General features: G+C 44.0%; 1 protein-coding gene across 1 annotated transcript in view; it reads right to left on the bottom strand.

Moving 5' to 3' along the window:
• Window positions 1-16701, bottom strand: part of ST8SIA6 (ST8 alpha-N-acetyl-neuraminide alpha-2,8-sialyltransferase 6) — a 43893-nt gene that overhangs the window by 14661 nt on the left and 12531 nt on the right. The window contains exon 4 of the mRNA XM_081882621.1: window positions 6227-6313. Coding sequence (XP_081738747.1) covers window positions 6227-6313 — 87 coding nt within the window. The remainder of the gene's footprint in view (window positions 1-6226; window positions 6314-16701) is intronic.

Genomic DNA, 16701 nt, shown 5'->3' on the forward strand with positions numbered 1-16701 from the left:
GGTCTCCTTCCATCAGATGTAGATTGTGTCTATAATTATTATTGTTATTATCAAATAAGAATATGGGGAGACTACAGAGAACTATACATTACATTTCTAAAGAAAAGTCACACAGCTGTCTGACCTAAGGAAGAGTGGCTTTGGGAGGTGCTGGTTTTGAGTGGAGACGTGTTGGGGAAAAGAGTACTTAACCCATGTCCTCTGTGCAGCTTCTGGAATTGCTTCCTCCAAGACTACTCCCTGCCCTCCCCATATTGCAGACCTTTGTAGGCAAATGCAAAGCTCCCTGTGGAACTGTTGGATGTGGTAGGAAGCAGCAGCTAAGTGGGGTTATAGTGGAGAAGTGGCTGGCAGGGAAAGGGATAAGCACTCCTCCCCAGGTTGATTCGCTGCTTAATATCACCCACACCCGAAGCTACCGTATTTTTTGCTCCATAAGACGCACCTGACCATAAGACACACCTAGTTCTTAGAGGAGGAAAACAAGGGAAAAAATATATTCTGAACGAAACAGTAGATGTATGATTTTTGTGGTTCATGCTGTGGCCACAGACATGATATGTGATTTGACAGTGAGTTTGGGGTAGCCCAATGCAAAAATCCTAAGAATCCATGCGGATCCGTGCTTTGTAACCATGTTTTTGCGCCACTGCAGTCCCACGAAACAGTGGATGCATGGGGGGGGGGTGTGCAGGCTGTAGCCATGGACATGCTATGGGATCTGATGGTGAATTTGGGGTGACCCAATGCAAAAATTCTGAGGATCCATGTGCTTTTACCTCCCCCCTCCCAGGCAGCCTCCTTTATCACTAGCGTCCCTTATCTCCCTCCTGATCGCTTGCCAATCAGCTGCTCACTGTCTTCCTTTCAACACCCCCTTCCCTCTTTCTTAAAAAAAAAAAGCACAATTTGTTTTTTCACCCCTGGGCAATTCAGCTCCAGGGACCACGCATTTGCTGCATAAGACGCAAAGACATTTCCCCTTACTTTTTAGGAGGAAAAAAGTGTGTCTTATGGAGCGAAAAATATGGTACTTTCCTCCTGCTGCTTTTGTTTGATGTGCATCAAGTTCTGCCCTCAACCTTTCCTTCCTGTTTCAACAGTTGCTTTAGCTTAGAGTCATAACGGCCCTGTATTTAGGGCAGAAACAGACACCAAAAATGTAGGTTAATTAGTATGTCGTGTGGTTCACTGAGCAGCCGGAGAGAATTGATTTGTGACTGTGCTCTGTGATTGACATTTTCCCCTGTTTCAAACTTTTGGTTTTAAATTATGTGTCAGGGAACATTTGCTGGTGATGGATGTGTCAAGCCCTCTCTGCGTGATCACCACTTCAAGCTACTCATTAATTAAATATCGGTCTTCTTGCATGTTCAATACAGTGCCAAAAATCTTGTCACACAGGAATGTGTGACAAGAAAGCAAGTCACTAACATGGTGATTATAGCAGTGTAAGTCCTTTAAAGGTAAAGGTAAAGGTACCCCTGCCCGTACGGGCCAGTCTTGACAGACTCTGGGGTTGTGCGCCCATCTCACTTAAGAGGCCAGGGGCCAGCGCTGTCCGGAGACACTTCCGGGTCACATGGCCAGTGTGACATCGCTGCTCTGGCGAGCCAGAGCTGCACACGGAAACGCCGTTTACCTTCCCGCTGGTAAGCGGTCCCTATTTATCTACTTGCACCCGGAGGTGCTTTCGAACTGCTAGGTTGGCAGGCGCTGGGACCGAGCAGCGGGAGCGCACCCCGCAGCAGGGATTCGAACCGCCGACCTTTCGATCAGCAAGTCCTAGGTGCTGAGGCTTTAACCCACAGCGCCACCTGTGTCCCGGTAAGTCCTTTACACCCTGTTAATATTTAGAAGGAAATGTGAAAAGCTTTGATTTCTTCTACTTCCAAGTTTTATCTTCAGGTCTGTATTTATGAACTTGCTACAGATGTGTCATGGCTGTCCTCCTTAGCCTGTTTAGATCTAATATAAACTTAGCCCATTGTGTTCATGGTTGTGTGCATGGGAGTGCAGATCCCACACTGATGCAAATATCTGCACGCATTGATACCTCATACCTAATGTAATGATACACTGCCAGAGCTGCTTGCTGGTGGCTTTACCTGTGCCTGGCAACAAGTATTGGTGATCAACATGCAAAGCCCAAGGTCTGTCCTTCTCATACGCTGAGCAATGAGACAATGAGTAATATGAATTAACAAAAGCTGACTGGCATGCAGTTTGCTTATTTTTATTTCAATGTCTGTCATTTCTTTACTTCCTCCCAGCTGCCCAGTGGGCACAACACTTGCCCCACCCCCGGGCACCAGCAACCCACGCTATGCCACTTGCTTTCTCCCCTTAAAGGACTTAAAGGACCAATTCACCCTGTTGCATGGAGTCAGTTTACAAAGCCAGCCACGGGCTTAGGGATGGCTCATCTGCACATGGTCTATATACCATGGATAGAGTGTTGGAAGTGCAACAGGAGAGATCATTCAGTTAGTAAACTAAGGGTTACTTCTGTCAACAGTCAGCCAACTGGTGGGTGTGTTGCTGCCACCTAGATCAGACTACTTCAAGTAACTCATGCCTTGCCTGGCTGTACAGTTTGGACGGTTTCTCCCCTTGCATGTTTTCCTGCTATGAATAACGCCTGACCTAAGAAAGACCAAACCCCTCTGTTTCTATCTCCTTGTGTTATACATTGTTCTTTACTCAGTAAAGTTTTATCAATTTCTTTTCTGTCTGGACTCTGTCTGCATTATTCAAACAATTCCACTAACATGGGGGACCTCGGGCCACATCACCCAGCTCTGCATTCTCAAGTGCTATTGCTTGACCAAAAAGTGTCTTTTAACTGTGTGAATGCCTCTTGCTTGCCCAGATGGAGAGAGATACATGTGTGCATAGAAGCCAACTCCTAGGGGCCAAGGTCCCTTCCCCCCTCAGTAAAATATTTGAGGGTCCCCCCAAAATTGATGGGCATTGCCATTTAAATGGTGTGCATGTGCCATGTCTTGAGATTGATTATACAGGGCATGGCTGCCTTGAATCTCCCCAATATTTCACTCAAGTTGGCACCCCTGTGTACACGTGTGGAACCTTTGACTTCTGCTTGGCTGGAATGTAGCCTACTGTAGAAAAGGTTGGAATCAGTTGCCTCGCTCACTTTTGCTTCTGAGCACCCCCAGAGCTGGCATGTGGCCACCTCTGTAAGTTTGTCCACAAGAGAATGCTCCCCAACTCTGGTCTATCTGCATAAAAGCCTGCAAGTGTCAGCCAAAAACCTACAGTTGACTTCCAGATGCAAGCCATGTGCCTGCTGTGCGCATCATATTACATGTGTGAAATTACGCTTGGTTGGAGCATCCTTGCACAGACAGTCAGAGGCAGCAAATGGCCTGGATTGCCATTTCAAGTATCATCTCTGCTGGCTCAGTGCTGGGAAGCCAGAAAAAATGAGAAGAGTCTCAGTTATGCCACAGCTGTAAGGAGAGCAACTGAGCAGAATCCTATGGGCATCTACTGAGAGCCAGTGTGGTGTAGTGGTTAAGAGCAGTAGTCTCATAATCTGGGGAACCGGGTTTGCGTCTCCGCTCCTCCACATGCAGCTGCTGGGTGACCTTGGGCTAGTCACACTTCTTTGAAGTCTCTCAGCCCCACTCACCTCACAGAGTGTTTGTTGTGGGGGAGGAAGGGAAAAGGAGAATGTTAGCCGCTTTGAGACTCCTTAAAGGGAGTGAAAGGTGGGATATCAAATCCAAACTCTTCTTCTTCTTCTTCTTCTTCTTCTTCTTCTTCTTCTTCTTCTTCTTCTTCTTCTTCTTCTCAAAGTGAGATCTGTTCTTTCAATAGGACTTACTCCTAAGCATGTAGAAGACTGCAACCCAAGGGTCACGATGAGCCTCCTCTAAGCAGCAGTTTCCTTTTCAAGACATTTCCATAGCGGAAACAGACTCCCCAAGAATGTTGGCACCCCAGATGGTTGGTTGATCTACTTCTCTAATGGGGGCACAGAGACATCAATCCACAACATGTGTGTCTTCACAATTACTGAGAAATTCAGGGGATGTAGTCAGTTCTAAGAGGAGAAGCCTGTTTTCTCAGATGTATTAAAAGATCAGAACTCTTGCCAGCCTCTGATGTGTTGTCAAAGCAAGATCTCTGTGAAATTTTAATATCCTGTTTCTGAAAAGTGCAAAAAGGAGAAGATATCGGGCGGGGGTGGGGGGAGTTACATGAAAACAGGCACTTGTTAAAGAAACATTTCTCCCTCAGAACCACCGACTACTCAGTTGGTTATGTATGCAGAAACAAAAAGTCACCCTGCCTCATTCTATTAGAGGAAAATCAGACCAAAAACAAAAGTCTTAGATTCTGCCTCATTTTCTTAATTATCTTCCAGTTGCAGAACCTATAGTTTGAGTTTATATTTAAAAGCACATTAAAAATAAGTAAATTTGTGGGTTGTTTTTGAAAAGCAGCTAATTGGTAACCTTCTACAAAGATAATGTCACCGCTGCTGCATGTGAGTTATAATGAAATAGTTTTTCAAACTGTTTATCGGGTACTGTTTAAAATTAGCTTCCATTGCTCATTGCCACACATCTGCATCAAGAGTTTGGAGGCATGACCCAAAGCCCATCAAACTCAGAGGTAATAGTCCCAGTAACTTCAGACTTCAGTGCAGCTTAGAGCATTAACCACAGGGCGTTGCCTTCCCTAATCACCCTCGTAAGCTGGCGCCTCTGGCATGCCCAGTTCTTGTTCAGCTGCTTTGCAGAGTTTCACCCACCCCAAAGTGTTAAGAACATAAGACCCTGCTGGATCAGGCCCGCGGCCCTTCTAGTCCAGCATCCTGTTCTCTCAGTGGCCAACCAGATGTCTGTGGGAAACCAGCAAGCAACACCCAAACACAATAAGAACACCCCTTGTTGTGGTTTCCAGCAACTGACATTAAGCAGCATTGGGGACTCTGACCATGGAAGCAGAACTGTTAAATTATTATTTGCTGAGGTTTAATTTTACTGTTTACTATTAGATTAGGATGGATTGTTGAATGTTGCTTTGTTTGATATAAGTTGCTTATTTTAAAGTTATTGTGACTTTTATATTGGATAAGATTGATACTATTGATGTTTATGTTTTAACATGCTTTTTATTAGTTTTCTTACTTAACAAACACACACACACAATAAATGTATGTTTTTGTTGTTATTATTTTGGTTAATTTATGATGTTCGATGTTTTATGATGTTTTTATGTCTTGGAAGCTGCCCAGAAGTGGCTTGGGTAACCCAGCCAGATGGGGGGAGTATAAATGAAGAATTATTATTATTATTATTATTATTATTATTATTATTATTATTATTATTTCCTTGATCATTCTGGTCGCCCTTTTCTGAACCCCCAAGTCCTACTTCCTCTATAAAGATGGTTCTGTTCTTCTGCAAACAGTTAGCTCTGCTGATACTTTCCTACTGCACTGTACTGGGGTGTGCTTCTCTCCCCATCCCCTTGGCTACATGAGGACCACCCCTCAGAGAACTAAGATCTTTGTTAGCGTGTATCAGATGTGTCCCAGCAATTCTATGCAGGACCTCTGAGGTTTTCCACAACAGTAATCTTCTCATCAGCAAAGAACATACACTTTAAGGATTTGATAATTATGCTAGTTAACAGCTGCTAGAATAATAATTGCAAAACGTCAGAAGACTTCTCTTCTTAATCTCCTTGGATTCTGGTATCAGGAACGATGTCAAATTGCTTTAATGGAAAGCTTCGCCCACAAGGTTGAAGTGCAAAGGCATGGGTGGAAGACAGATAAATCTCCTACGGTTGCCCACAAATCTACGGAATCTGTGTCATTGTTGAAAGGCACATGCCACCCATTCTCTATACGTAAAGAATGAACACTTCTTTTGAACCCACTGAAATAGCTTGGGTTAATTCTGCTATGCATTTCTTTATATAGTGAAGGTATTTAATTTATATCCTACCCTCCCTCCCAGGGCAGCAAGGTAGACAAAGCAGTATTTCTATTCATTCCTTCAGCTTTTGCACTGCTGAAAATTGCCCTAATATAGCATTCTATTCCCAATGCAGCAAGAAGCAGACAACTGTATGTTCTGTACAACAGATGTAAAAAAACCCCGAGATTTTGATTATCTCAGTATATCACATTTTCATAGACAGCTCTCCTGCAGACAGTTTTGTAGAATTAAGGAAACAAACTTACCTGAATCTGGCATACTCTTGTGGCTTCTTCTTCCACGTACAATTCTGTAGTTTCCCAACTATCTGCAAATAATAGTCTTCAGAATATCTGAAAAGTTTAAAATAATGTGTTATCAAAAGCATACATTTTTTTTGCCCTTTAATACATGGTGTGGCATAGACCGCATCTGCACCATGCGTTTTTAGCATCCTTATAGCATTTTAATAGCCATGTCTTCCCCCAAAGAATCCTGCTTTGAATGGCGCAGTTCGCCATCTTGATTCCAAGTGGCATCCAATTCTATCTAAACATAGATGAAAACCTGCTCCTTGATCTCAGGAATAATAATGTAAAATTTGGATATATGAAGAGGTGTCCAGATGTGTAGAAATCAGACAGACAAACCACTTTCCAAAACACACAGCAGAAGATGAGCAATGGTTTTGAATTAAGGCCAAGCAGGCAGGTAAAAGGTCAGCAAGTGATGTGAGCTCTTCAAGTTGGAAATTTCCAGCTGAGCAACATGGACATTGCTCCACAGATCTCCACAGTATAATGGAATTGCTTCTGAAGAAAAAACCTGGCAGCCCTACTTGAAACAGCCTCTCTGAAACACACATCTCTTCCCATTTGTGCCACAGATAATCTCCTTCTTGTTGAACCAGGTTTTTAAACATTTATGATGTTTGGAGAGACAGGCAAGCCTTGTGAAGCAACATTCCGCCCTGCGCTGCCTTGAATGTTCATTTATTTATTTCTTGGGCTCTTTCAACAGCTTCCCTTTTGTGTTCAAGGCTGTTCAATATTTTTGTTGCAAAAATGAATGTTTGTCTGCTGAGACACATTCTAAGCAGAACATCACATTCAGATGCAATGAGCCTCAGTGGCAAAGGCCTCACAAAGATGCAAGCCATTGAAATGTTTCGCCCCTTGATAAAGCATCTTGCAAACAAGACTTCATACGACTTTGAAAAACAAATATTCTGTGTGTTTGCTGCCAGTGCTAATTCTGTTTGTGCCTTGAAAGTGCAGCCATATTGAGTTCAGTGACATTTACTTCCAAGTGGGTACATACCCTCCAACATTTCTCCGATGAAAATAGGAATGTCCTATTCAATCATCATCACCATCAGCATCATCGTCTTATTATTTATACCCTGCCCATTTGACTTGGTTGCCCTATCCACTCTGGGCGGCTTTCAACATATACAAAAACAAAATTAATCATTAATTTTTTTAACAAGTTCCCTATATAGGGCTGCCTTCAGATGTCTTCTAAAAGTTGTAATCTACTTATCTCCTTTGCTTGGGAGGGTTGCATAACTCCATACTCTCCAACATAACTTATTTTCATTGCGCCCCTTCCAAAATTAGTGCAGGGTCCTGGTTTCCCAGCTCTAAAATAGGAGGGAAACATACCTGGAGAGGTTCACACATCTTTCCCTATCCCAGCTCCCTGATTTCAGCAGCTTCCTTTGATTGGGATTAAGGGAAAGATCCCTTTAAAAAGAAATGGGGGAAGGGACCAAGAAAAGCTGGACTCCTGAATACATATACTGTAAGTTGTCTAAGCTGGAGCTGTATACATTTTTCAAAGTAAGGGTGTGTGCAATCTTCTGCCCCAACAACACTGTCTGGGGACTCAACGCTAGGAGACCACCAGGAATCACTCACTGCTGGAGCAGCTCTGCTGGCTAGCAATAAGTAGCATGGGGGATTTCAAGAGCAGAGTGAGACCCCTCAGATCCCACTCACAAACACTCTGGCAATTATCATGTTAAAGTTCCCATCCTTGGCGACCCCTCCAAACGACCACTCTTCTCTGCCACACCAGCTACATAGCCAGGATGAAGCAAGTGATTCCTACCAACTGGAGCCAATAATGGAACACGTACAGCAGAACATCAGCCCCAGAAAACCACCATTGAGATGATGACAATTTCATGCACGAATCACTTCCTGTGAAGCACCCTGAAGCAAAAACAAAAACCTAAATAATAAACCATATATATTCATTCATTCATTCATTCATTCATAGGCCAATACAGATAATATTTTCTTTTTTAAAAAAACTTCACTGATAGTTAAAAGGTAAAGGACCCCTGGAAGTTTAAGTCCAGTCAAAGGTGCCTATGGGGTTGCGGTGCTCATCTCACTTTTCAGGCGAGGGAGCCGGTGTTTATCCACAGACAGCTTTCCGGGTAATGTGGCCAGCATAACTAAACCACTTCTGGTGCAGCCGAACACTGTAACGGAAATCAGAGCACACGGAAACACTGTTTACCTTCCTGCCACAGTGGTACCTATTTATCTACTTGCACTGGCGTGCTTTCAAACTGCTAGGTTGGCAGGAGCTGGAACAGAGCAACAGGAGCTCACTCCATTGTGGGGATTTGAACTGCCAACCTTCTTTATTGGCAAGCCCAAGAGGTTCAGTGGTTTAGAGATAAGGCTCGTTGGAAGGGATGGTTTTCAATAGGGACTGAAGAGACCATGGCGATGGCACCTGCCTGATATATCATGAGAGGGAGTTCCGGCGGGTGGGTGCTGTCACATTCAAGGCCCAGTTCCTACATTACATGGAAAGGGTTTTCCTGATGAGATGGGATCTGCAGGAGTACAGTGATCGGCTGGGTATGTAAAGGGTGAGATCATCTGAAATGACAGGACAGGTGCCTGCTCTCTCTGCCTTGAAGGTCAGGCATCCTTACAGCACATATAAAGATAGCAGGTCATGCAGCCTTAAAGCCAAGAAGTGAGGGACTCTGCTGAATAGTTTTCTTTCTTCTTTTTGTAAAAGGGACACTTAGCAAAACAGAGACCCAGAACAAACAGGATGAGCAGAACAGAATTGTTCTTAAAATAAACATTTCAATCTAATAGACATTGACACATTGTAGCTGATAGACACATCCGAAGAAGATTTCTTAAAACAACCCCCCTCCAAGTCACTCCAACTTAGCTGATTTTACTAAGCAACCACTTACATAAAAAGTATGGTTATATTAGCTGCAGGCTGCAGTTCAGCCAGGGAGAAACAGAGAGAGAATTAGTTGGCTGTGGGGAAAACCACTTGACAGTTCCATTCTTTGATGCTGAATATCATCATATACCACAAAATAATTTCACTTAGAAGATTGAGGCCTAAGGGGGAAATCTTGATAAATTAAGGGGAAAGACTATAAAGCTGATATAACAGATAGGACACTGTGTGTGTGTGTGACTTGGGGCAATTATGCTGTCGAGGGGAAACTCCTGCACGGTTCTAAAAGCAGACTTCTGCCTCAGGACATCAGCAAGTTGGAGATCACAAAATGAGAACAACTGTCAGATTCTGGAAGAGATGTCATTGGACTGGCAACATATTAAAAAGCCACAGAACCAATGTCTAGCTTCGAAGCACATCAAAGCACTCCATTTAGACGCCAGCTCAATGGTCACATGAAGGACCTACTGAGAAAGAGAGAGAGAGAGAGAGAGAGAGAGAGAGAGAGAGAGAGAGAGAGAGAGAGTAGTATGTTTGTGGACTGCTCCAGGGACTCGATGGGGGGCTGTAAGGCAGGGTATAAATAATTCTAATAAATAAGCCAATTTATTCACTGTGAGGGAATAGATCCTGAAGAATAAAACACAGAAGATGGATTATACCATCTCATGCTCAAGTAGAACATGATATGAATAACAGATCAATCTAAAAAGGTTACTGAAGATTCTTGTTTAGTGTGGAAGTTGGACAGCTTCAGAATCCTTCCAACTATGTAGCATTGAGCCTGTAGAAGTATCTGGCATGGTCACACTGTTCATTACATTAAGTACAGGGATACACAGCGGCACCTTGGTTGTTGAGCTTAATCCTTTCCAGGAGTCCGTTCAACTCCCGGAACTGTTCGAAAACCAAGGCGCGGCTTCTGATTGGCTGCAGGAGCTTCCTACACTCAGTCGGAAGCTGCAGAAGCCCCGTCCAAAGAACGTTCGAAAACTAGTACACTTACTTCTGAGTTTTCAGTGTTCGGGAGTCAAAACCTATGAGTACCAAGGCATTCGAGAACCAAGGTACAACTGTACAGTGGTACCTCGGGTTACATACGCTTCAGGTTACAGACCAGAAATAGTGCTTCAGATTAAGAACTTTGCTTCAGGATGAGAACAGAAATCGTGCTCCGGCAGCGCAGCAGCAGCAGGAGGCCCATTAGCTAAAGTGGTGCTTCAGGTTAAGAACTGTTTCAGGTTAAGAACGGACCTCCGGAACGAATTAAGTACTTAACCTGAGGTACCACTGTATAGACTAGGGAGCAGACATCAGCTCAATGTTGGAGAACATAGTTTGTCTCTCATCCCTTGTTACTTCCCTTGCGTCCGTCCGTCACCCCCCCCTTTACTCCCTGACTCTCTGTTTCCTCCTCCATTTCCTCCTCCATGCTCACTCACACATTCCCACTCCTTTCTCCATTCCAGCTCATCTCAGTCTCTCTTCTTCATTCTTCTTCCTTCTTCCTAGCTTCCAACTCATCCATACTCTCTGCTGCTGCTGTCCTTTTTGATCCCACTTCTCTTCCCATATGTCAGTTGACCTGCTCCTGTTTCCCCTTCTCTTTCTCAGTGTCGGGGACCCACACCAAAGGCATCTCTTGACCCCACCTGTATCCTCCAACAGGCTGAATCATCAGTACCTTCTTCCCACTTCATCCTTTTCTGTCACCTTCCAGCTGGATCACCCCAACGTCTCCTCACACATGATTTTATAGCAACATCAACTCTTGAAAGAAACTTAAAGTTCAGAATGGCAACTGGAGCCCTTGAGCAACAAATCTCTCACCCTGAAGATGCTAAGTGGAGAGGGAAGCGTGATAAACCTTGACATTGTTCTCTTCCCTTAAGCTCACAACACTTTCTATCCCAATCCCTCCAAGTCCCATTTATCCTGAGGTTTAGAAGTGATTATCGGCAGCTTTTCTGCTTCTGCATAGACGCCTCGTCCTCAGCAATAGTTGAGTCATCGTCACTTCTGTGACACAAAAGTCGAATAAAAGGATTAAGAGAGCAAAGCTTCTTGCAACAACAGATGCAGCAGCACCCACTTAAAATTTACTTACTTTTACCCAACTTCTAATAATTAGTTTTTAATTAAAGATTTTCTTGTGCAACAAACAAACAAAATAAAACTTTTTCACAGTTTGTTTGCTTTCACTTTGAGACACTGTAGTCATATACATAGTGCAGTTGGGGGGAAAGAGAGAGGAGAGGGGGGATAATGATATTTCATTCTATTGCATAGTCTTTGTGCAGGGTTTTTGTATCAGCACCACGTGGGTAGGTCCTTTATTTAAATATTTATTTATTTGTGTGGGCATTGCAAGAGATTGGAGGGTCCAGAGTTTGATTGGTTGCATTCGGTTGGTTGCAGTGTAGTTTGGTTGTATTGTGTGTGTGCTGAGTCAAGTTAGCTATATTGATTCGTATGCTGTTGGTGGGGAGGTTAAGTCATAGTCTTCTTGTGCTGTATATATAATGAAGGGGGTCCACACCAGGGTGAAGGCAGCCTCCATTGCTTGCCCCCATGCTAGTGAACCAACAATTTTTTCACCCAACTTTTGAGTCAACAGAGGCTTCCAAACTGGCTGTTTATCTGTAGCCAGTGGCAGGTGGTGGAGAAAAGAGATCCTAATGTGAAATAAACAAGATACCTTTAAGTATTGTATTGCTTTAGAAGTTTTACTGTCAATCCACAAAGCCCCTCAAATTGGGCAGGACTTTTCACAAGGTTTTATTGAGGTTGTGTTAGAATCAAGCATTAACTGCGTGCTGTGATGCACAATGCCCATTCAATACCAGTTAAACAAAAAGGGGGAAAAGTCTTCAATCTCCTACCTTTCATTTTTGAACATGAAATAGTTCTGCTTGGTCTCTAAGTGCCTATTTGTTTCTCAAGGAGACTTCAGGGCTTTTATTGACAGCTTTTGCAGAAGGAGATAAGCATTTCAGTTTACAGCACATTTTGAAACTTCTTCATTCTGTATCCATTGATTTTTTAAAAAATAATAATAATTCATGTTTTGAACAGCCAGGGCAGTCATTTTTGTTTGTTATTTTTGTAATTATTTAAGACAGCTGTTAGTTCTTTCTTTCTTTTTCTTTCTTTCTTTCTTTCTTTCTTTCTTTCTTTCTTTCTTATAAGATGACAATCATTTATCCCATCTGTGTTCATGGGATTACAAACATATTCAAAATGCAACCCAATACGAACTGGGTGTTTCAAGTGGAGTGTTTTGCTTCAAATGTGGGTAAATGGTACATCCAGGACCAACGTCTCCAGATGCAGCCTGCAGAAAATGGTGCACAAGTGTGAACAGCAGGCGACAATCTTATAGCAATAATGGAGGGAAATAGAAGGAACCCATGTAGCTAAATAACTTAAAGGTCATCAAAACTGATCAGCTAATCAGACATTTAAATGAATGGAAATTCCATTTACGTTGGCAAGGATCTACTAGAAGGACACACAATGAATTCAGATAATGAGGAGATGTGTATGAACAAATATAAAATGAAGAGGCTTAGTGAAAAAGCCTATGCTTTGCATGGATAATTTCCCATGTTCAATCCCTGGAACTTCCAGCTGAAAAGAGCTCAATTAGCTGGGCTAGCAAAGACCTCTTTGCAGTACACTCCCCGCCAATAAGTCTAGACAGGGCTGTCTGATTAGTGGTCTAATTCAGTATATGGCAGTTTCTTATGGTCTTACATAATTCCAACAATTGATCTAGTGAAGGGATGGTGAGGTGACCTCTGGTGAACTCCAGTCTCCATTTTGATTTTTGAGCCCCCAGTAGCCTACATAATGGGGGCAAAACACAGTATGTATCTTGCCTAATAGCTGTTGAAAGTCATATCCTCCATCAATTGGCCTAGTCTTGCCAGTGCATGGCTGCTTTCTACAAAGGGAGAGGCCTAACCATGTCAGTGTTGGGCACTCCTGCATACACACATCTCTTTTCAGCAAGGCATTCATGACCTTGCATTGCCTTTCCCCAAATCTCCCTACAATAAAGCTGTGGCCAAAGTTTAGTATTTCCCATCTTGGCCAACTGTTCTCTGGTTGCTGTCATTCATTTATCCATGCCATTTCATCCAAGAAGCTCAAGGTGGTGTACAACAGTCTCCCCTCCTCATTTTATCCTCAGCAAAACCCTGTGAGGTAGGTTAGGCTGAGAGGCAGTGAGTAGTCCAAGGTGACTGACCCAAGGTCACCCAGTGAGCTGAGTGGAGATTCGGACCCCAATCTCCCAGTCTGGCTCTCTCACCTTTACATCACACTGGCTCTCTAATGGGCTTAGGTAAGCTGAGTGACTTGCTTGCAAATTTGGTTGCCTTGAGGAGCCACAGAAGCCTTCAAGGAGGAACTAAGTAGATCTGAGAGATAGAGATGATGGGGACAGCACACAGCTGCACACCACAATGTGGAGAGTGGAGATATCTCTTTCCCAGCCAGCATATGTTACAAACTCACTAGGAAGCAGGCTTCTCCTTAATTACCTTGGAATCTTCTGATAACAGACATATATTGATGCCAGAGTTTAAACCCGGGACCCCTGAATGTAAGGCAGATGCTCTGTCACTGAGCTACATCCTTTCCCCAATTCATGCCTTAAGCATGGGTCACCAACATGATGCCTGTGAGCACACATGTGCTATAACAGGTCTCCATTGACAGCCACAGGCTCCCATCTGAACTAGTGTGAAAGAAGCTTTCCATAACCAATAGAAAGTTTTTTTAAAGCCTAATTATGCTATGGGGGGACGCGGGTGGCGCTATGGGTTAAACCACACAGCCTAGGGCTTGCCGATCAGAAGGTCGGCGGTTCGAATCCCTGCGACGGGGTGAGCTCCCATTCCTCAGTCCCTGCTCCTGCCAACCTAGCAGTTCGAAAGCACGTCAAAGTGCAAGTAGATAAATAGGTACTGCTCTGGCAGGAAGGTCAACGGTGTTTCCATGCACTGCTCTGGTTCGCCAGAAGCGCCTTGGTCTTGCTGGCCACATCACCCGGAAGCTGTACGCCGGCTCCCTCAGCCAATAAAGCAAGATGAGCACTGCTTTAACACTATCCTCCCCCATAGACTGGTGTCCAAGCTAGAGGCGATTGGACTCTCCAACTCCACCTGTCTCTGGGTTTTGGATTTTTTGTCAGAACGTTCTCAGAGGGTTAGAGTAGGGTCACATATGTCCACAGCCCTTAGCCTTAACACCGGCTCACCACAGGGTTGTGTGTTGAGTCCCCTGCTCTATACTCTCTATACGTATGACTGTACAGCCATCTATTCCAGCAACAAAATCATCAAGTTTGCTGATGACACTACGGTGGTGGGGCTCATTTCAGGAGGGGATGAGTCCGCCTATCGGGACGAGGTGGAGCGGCTCTGTGTTTGGTGTGGAGAGAACAATCTGGCTCTTAATACGGCTAAGACCAAGGAATTGGTGGTGGATTACAGGGAAAAAAAGGCGGACATTCAGCCCTTGTATATCAACGGGGAACGGGTGGAGAGGGTGGCGGAATTCAGGTTTTTGGGAGTGACTATCGATCAGGGCATGACTTGGAGCGCAAATACCACTGCTCTGGTGAAGAAGGCCCAGCAGAGAATTTATTTCCTCAGACTTTTAAAGAAGAACAATCTGAGTGAGAGACTGCTGGTGTCCTTCTACCGAGGCTCCATAGAGAGCATTCTCACATACTGTATTTGTGCTTGGTTCTCCAGTTGTACAGCTAGGGAGAGGAAGGTGCTCCAGAAGGTCATAACCACAGCCCAAAGGATTATTGGTCATCCTCTCCCATCTTTGGAAGAACTGTACGGTTCCCGTTGTCTTAGGAAAGCAAACAACATCCTGCAGGATTCATCTCACCCGGGATACAGTCTGTTTGCACTACTGCCTTCTGGCAGGAGATATAGAAACATCAAGTCAAGGACAAATAGACTGAAAAATAGTTTCTATCCAAGAGCTGTGGCCTTTTTGAATGCTGTAACTCGATAGTGTGACCTGGGAGTTTGATGGGTGTGGGTGTGGGTGTGGCTGGAATGTGGTTTGTTTGGTTGTTGTTGTTGTTTTGCTTTTGTTGTTTTTAAGGGATGGCATCCAATTTCGTTGCACTTGTGCAATGTTGCACTTGTGTAATGACAATAAAGAATCTATCTATCTATCTATCTATCTATCTATCTATCAATCCCAGAGTCGTCTGCAACTGGACCTAATGGTCAGGGGTCCCTTTACCTTTATGCTATGGGGTGGGGAGGTTACATCTGGAAAGCAGAAATCTGCATCACAGAGGTAGTGTCCAAAACATTTTCTATGGTTTGCAAATGTGTTCATGGGTTGGCTACCCTTGGCCTTAAGGATATAGGCAGGAATTCCCCCACACCCCATCCTAGCAGCCAGGTATTGCACCAGCAAGCTGCTCCTCTGACTACTGCAGAGTTTGCCTGTCACCATAGCTGAGCCGTCAGAATCACGACTTTGCACTTCTCTCCTTGCTCCCCACTCCCTAGTGGTGGTCCAGAATTGCACAACACGTCCTTGCGAGGGGCTGCTGCTCTGATATGCTGTGCTGTGTGCTCTTCCATCACACCGTGACTCGTCAGAGCAATTTGAATGCGAGAGCGGACCTAGAGGCATCACATTCAACTGAGGCAAACTTTTAAACGTTATTTGCTGTTCAAAACACTTTAAAAAAGAAGAAGCTTAATGAATATATGGTCTTGATGTTTTTTTTGTCCTAATGAAGGATTTTGGAATGCTTGAAGTCTAACGAGAAAAAAAGGGAATGGGGGGGGGAGAGACTTCTCAGGAGAAGCAAAATGAAATACCTCACTGAAATAGGTATAGTCATTGTTGCTTGTTGAAACATGCAGCATAAAAATCAATACACAGAGAAAAGAACAAAACACTGAGGGTGTTTGTTAGAGGCTTGCTTTGTCCTTGTGCACCACTGCATTAACATTTGTGGACACATCATGTGAGAGGACATGGTGGGACAACCTTTTCCCCTTGGGGAGGGCTGAATCCAGTGGTAGGCGGGGCCAGAGCAAAAACAAGGCAGGACCACCTCTTTTGTTTTCTGCCACCCTGCTTTCTTCCAGTCCCTCTTTCCACCGCCTGCTTCCCACTCTCCTCTGGTCTCCTTCCTTCCCATTCAACAGGCTGCTTGCAAAAGACTTTTTGAAATTAGACCACAGGTTGCTCATCTGTTTTACAGTGGAACCAGAAGTTCTGGGACTAAGAAAGGGAAGAAATTAGAAGTAATATGCTTGTTGGGCTAGAAAAACAACAACAAAGAACACCATACATCCAGGAACTCTGGGACGTGAAGTAGACAGGGACTTGAGGTTGAATCCAAAGCTAGTTCTTGATTAATTTCAGTGGGTTTGCTCCGAGTTGAACTTGGGCTAGCGGACTAATGGAAACTGTATGAGCTCCAGCCTCAGAGCCTCTTCAAGCACCGAAAGGA

This window comes from Podarcis melisellensis (assembly GCF_964234715.1).
Source record: "Podarcis melisellensis genome assembly, chromosome: 12".
NCBI lineage: Eukaryota > Metazoa > Chordata > Lepidosauria > Squamata > Lacertidae > Podarcis > Podarcis melisellensis.